General features: G+C 49.8%; 1 protein-coding gene across 1 annotated transcript; it reads right to left on the bottom strand.

Annotated features, from left to right (window-relative positions):
- Nucleotides 1-3,193: 3,193 nt before the first annotated feature.
- On the bottom strand, nucleotides 3,194-5,086 carry LOC138360963 (ice nucleation protein-like). Its single transcript, XM_069320446.1, has one exon. The coding sequence runs from the start codon at nucleotides 5,084-5,086 to the stop codon at nucleotides 3,194-3,196; it is 1,893 nt and encodes a 630-aa protein (XP_069176547.1).
- Nucleotides 5,087-5,300: the final 214 nt, after the last annotated feature.

The raw sequence follows: 5,300 nt of genomic DNA on the forward strand, positions 1-5,300 counted from the left end.
CATGAGGGGATGGTGGATCTGATCACAAATGTCATATTATTAATGCAAACACTCAAACGACAAGGCCGACGCGTACTTATCAACTGGGTGCCAAGTCATGTGGGAATAATAGGAAATGACGTTGCAGACGAAGCTGCAAAACTTGCAACTAAGAGAAGAAATGTAGACATTTACATACCACAGAGTCAATCACAGATTAAGAAAGTAATTAAAAACAGAGGAATGCAAAAGATGTGCAGTGGCCTCAACACAGCAGGAGCAATATCAGGATCTGCGGGATGGAACACGAATTCAACCAACTACGAACAACTTAGTTTGATGAAAGGGAGCAGTAGAGCAACAGAAGAACTCTTACATCGCATCAGGCTTCGATACCCATGTGCATGGGAAATAGGCTTACTTGTTCCGGAAGATGAGAGGAAATGTCAGCACTGTGGAGAAATGCCCGACAGACCACTGGAACATTATCTAACACAGTGCACAGTTACAAACCCATTAAGATTTTAACTTAGATTAACAGAGCATAAGAAGTTGTTAAACATATATGGCAAAATCTTACTAAAGCGACCATCTGAATTATAAATACTCATACTCTGCCCAAGAAAAACAGAAACAAATATCACTTAGTGGGCCAGAGGCTTTGGGCCCGAACAGGAATATCCCTGAAAAAAAGGGGATGGTGGAGTAGGGAATGGTGGGGAGGACGAGGGGACGGTGGGGTGGGTAATGGTTGGGAGGCTGAGGAGAGATAGGTGGGGAGGACTGGGGGACAGGGAAGGTTGCTGTGGCTCAGCAACACACGTGCGTTGGTGAGTCACAGCAACGCGTGGCCGGGTACTGCTAGTCTATATAAATAAAAATGGAAATGTTCGTTTGTTCAAAATTGCTAATCTCCGAAAGTTCTTCACTGATTGCTTTGAAATTTTCACACAATGTTCCATTGTGTGAAAATGTTTTTATTTATATACTATATTGATGTCACCTCTGTGACGGGGAAAAAAAACATGCTTATTTTGAAAAATTGTGTTTTTCATGTGAGAGAAATCTTGGAAACCTCTTTACCGATTGCTTTGAAATTTTGACATGACGATGCATTCGAATAGGCACGTGTTTTCATATACCTATTATATACATGCCTCATCTGTGACAGGAGAAAATATGCTTTTTTTGAAAAACTGTGCCATCTGTTGGACGTAAGAGAAACGCACGCTGTAATCTCCCAAAGTTCTTCACTGATTGCTTTGAAATCTGACTCGATATTCCGTTTGAATATGTGCATGTTTTTATATACCTACTATATAGATGCCACTCCTGTGACAGGTAAAAACTTACTTAAAAAAAAAACATCTGTTGCACATAATAACAACACGCACGCTATACTTAATATGCTATGAATTCCATTTCAATGTTTCCGATTGCATTGATTAATTTAATTTTCAAACATTTCGATTTATTTTCATTTTGATTTAATTATTTTGTGTGACATTGTGTTGGAACTGAGCTGTGTTGTTTACCATACCGTTCATTTCGTGAGTATAAGTATAGATGCCACACAGGTGACAGGTAAAAGCAGGATTTAAAAAAAAAAACAGCGCCATCTGTTGCACGTAAGAGCAGCTCACACAATACTATGTATGTTTCGATTCCACTTCAATGTTTCCGATTTCATTCATAAATTGAATTATCATAGATTTCAATTTATTTTCATTTTGATTTAATTATTTTGTGTGACATTGCATTGGAATTGAAATTTATTGTTTACCATACCATTCATTTCGCAAGTATAATTCATTTTTCTAATTTTTTCATTGTTTTTCATTTAGTTTTTTAATTGTAGTTCTAATATTTCACTGATGGGAACATCAGATCATTTGTTGTTCCCAATTTTGTCATGGACACATCAGATCATTTGGGAATGCATCGAACGAGGGAATGGGGAATAGTGGGGGGAAACGAGGGGATGGGAGTGGGAGACGGTGGGGAGACCGAGGGGACAGGGGGAGAGGGTAATGGTGGAGAGGACGAATGGGACGGGGTAGTTGGAGATGGTGTGGACGAGGGGATAGGGGAATGGAGATTGGTGGGGAAGCACAAGGGGACAGGGGAATGGGGGGAGGACGAGGAGGCAGGGGAGGGTGGGAATGGTGGGGACGACGAGGGGACAGGGGGAGTGGACAGTTGGAGATGGTGGAGAGGACGAGGGAACGGTGGTGTGGGGAATGGTTAGTAGGACGTGGGGACGGTGGAGTGGAGGAAGGTGGGGAGGACATAAGGATGGGGAAGGGAGTTAATAGTGGGGAGGACGAGGGGACGGGGGAGTGAGGAATGGTTGGGAGGACGAGGGGGCGGGGGAGGTGGGATTGGTGGGGAGGACTGGGAGACAGGGGGAGGGTTGCTGTTGCTAAGCAATGCATATGCGTTGCTGAGCCACAGCAACGCGTGGCCGGGTACAGCTAGTTTAAAATATACGTAAACAACATTTCAAATGAGCTATTACCTTAACACGAAAAAATAAATAATAATAGAACATATTTTGTTTATTAGTGATGACTTATACAGTAATGAGCAGATACTGCAGGATTGATCCTTCGAGTTGAAGTTGATGGTGAGTTCCGGGCTCAGAACGCCTTCCACAATCATTCATCCTGAGTATTCCTTTATGTTGGAGCTCTGAGCGTTTCATTCACACTATCACTGGATGACAATGTATATGTTACACTCATGTATATGCTTAAATGCATGTATAGCACGTCACGAAGACACCCAATGTATATGTGTAGTTGCATGTATAGCACGTCACGAAGACACTGATGTATATGTGTAGATGAATGACTAACACGCCAGGAAGACACCCATTGAAACAGCTTAACTCTTCATAGTTATATATTCTTGTTCAAAAAGATTGTATTTTTATAAACGCGCGTGTGCACGCCCGCACAGTAGCTGCTGTGAGAGTGACCTTGCCCATGGGGGTGAGGTACCACATCACTGCCAGGGAAGACGTTAAAATTGACGTCATGTGTATTTTTGTATGTAGACTTCCAGCTTATGGTTGCCCAATAAAAATAGATTATGTGGCTGTATATTGAAGGAAGGAGTGAAGAGTTATATAGTTATGCATGTTGTCCGCCGGGACATTAGTGCATGGAAACACTGGCTTGACTTATTTGAGGTGACAATACCTCACCTGGGGTCAGGTAGAACCTGCTCTCTCTACACCTCGGGTGAGGTTGCTAGTGTGGCCGGCGGCAGAACCTGCTCTCTCTACACCTCGGGTGAGGTCGCTAGTGTGGCCGGCGGCAGAACCTGCTCTCTCTACACCTCGGGTGAGGTCGCTAGTGTGGCCGGCGGTAGAACCTGCTCTCTCTACACCTCGGGTGAGGTCGCTAGTGTGGCCGGCGGTAGAACCAGCTCTCTCTACACCTCGGGTGAGGTCGCTAGTGTGGCCGGCGGCAGAACCTGCTCTCTCTACACCTCGGGTGAGGTCGCTAGTGTGGCCGGCGGTAGAACCTGCTCTCTCTACACCTCGGGTGAGGTCGCTAGTGTGGCCGGCGGCAGAACCTGCTCTCTCTACACCTCGGGTGAGGTCGCTAGTGTGGCCGGCGGTAGAACCTGCTCTCTCTACACCTCGGGTGAGGTCGCTAGTGTGGCCGGCGGCAGAACCTGCTCTCTCTACACATCGGGTGAGGTCGCTAGTGTGGCCGGCGGTAGAACCTGCTCTCTCTACACCTCGGGTGAGGTCGCTAGTGTGGCCGGCGGCAGAACCTGCTCTCTCTACACCTCGGGTGAGGTCGCTAGTGTGGCCGGCGGTAGAACCTGCTCTCTCTACACCTCGGGTGAGGTCGCTAGTGTGGCCGGCGGTAGAACCTGCTCTCTCTACACCTCGGGTGAGGTCGCTAGTGTGGCCGGCGGTAGAACCTGCTCTCTCTACACCTCGGGTGAGGTCGCTAGAGTGGCCGGCGGCAGAACCTGCTCTCTCTACACCTCGGGTGAGGTCGCTAGCGTGGCCGGCGGTAGAACCTGCTCTCTCTACACCTCGGGTGAGGTCGCTAGCGTGGCCGGCGGTAGAACCTGCTCTCTCTACACCTCGGGTGAGGTCGCTAGCGTGGCCGGCGGTAGAACCTGCTCTCTCTACACCTCGGGTGAGGTCGCTAGCGTGGCCGGCGGTAGAACCTGCTCTCTCTACACCTCGGGTGAGGTCGCTAGTGTGGCCGGCGGCAGAACCTGCTCTCTCTACACCTCGGGTGAGGTCGCTAGCGTGGCCGGCGGTAGAACCTGCTCTCTCTACACCTCGGGTGAGGTCGCTAGCGTGGCCGGCGGTAGAACCTGCTCTCTCTACACCTCGGGTGAGGTCGCTAGCGTGGCCGGCGGTAGAACCTGCTCTCTCTACACCTCGGGTGAGGTCGCTAGCGTGGCCGGCGGTAGAACCTGCTCTCTCTACACCTCGGGTGAGGTCGCTAGCGTGGCCGGCGGTAGAACCTGCTCTCTCTACACCTCGGGTGAGGTCGCTAGCGTGGCCGGCGGTAGAACCTGCTCTCTCTACACCTCGGGTGAGGTCGCTAGTGTGGCCGGCGGCAGAACCTGCTCTCTCTACACCTCGGGTGAGGTCGCTAGCGTGGCCGGCGGTAGAACCTGCTCTCTCTACACCTCGGGTGAGGTCGCTAGCGTGGCCGGCGGTAGAACCTGCTCTCTCTACACCTCGGGTGAGGTCGCTAGTGTGGCCGGTGGTAGAACCTGCTCTCTCTACACCTCGGGTGAGGTCGCTAGTGTGGCCGGCGGCAGAACCTGCTCTCTCTACACCTCGGGTGAGGTCGCTAGCGTGGCCGGTGGTAGAACCTGCTCTCTCTACACCTCGGGTGAGGTCGCTAGCGTGGCCGGTGGTAGAACCTGCTCTCTCTACACCTCGGGTGAGGTCGCTAGCGTGGCCGGTGGTAGAACCTGCTCTCTCTACACCTCGGGTGAGGTCGCTAGCGTGGCCGGCGGTAGAACCTGCTCTCTCTACACCTCGGGTGAGGTCGCTAGCGTGGCCGGCGGTAGAACCTGCTCTCTCTACACCAAGATTTCCCCTCCTAGTTAATATTTCCATATGTAGGGATACTAATTATTTCATGGCGAGAGCATTGTATATCTGGAGCCTGTGCCAAGTCTCTTCACTTAGCAAAAGAAAAACTTAGAAGTTCTAGTAAAGTGACGGTTGTCAGAGGAGTGTGGTCTTGGCGGTTAATGAGGAGAGGGGAACCGCTCCCAGAGCCAAACACATCTTGGCGGGGAGTTAATTGCAGAGATAGAAGGTAAAGTTT

Source organism: Procambarus clarkii, unplaced genomic scaffold (genome assembly GCF_040958095.1).
Source record: "Procambarus clarkii isolate CNS0578487 unplaced genomic scaffold, FALCON_Pclarkii_2.0 HiC_scaffold_135, whole genome shotgun sequence".
NCBI classification, from domain to species: Eukaryota; Metazoa; Arthropoda; class Malacostraca; order Decapoda; family Cambaridae; genus Procambarus; species Procambarus clarkii.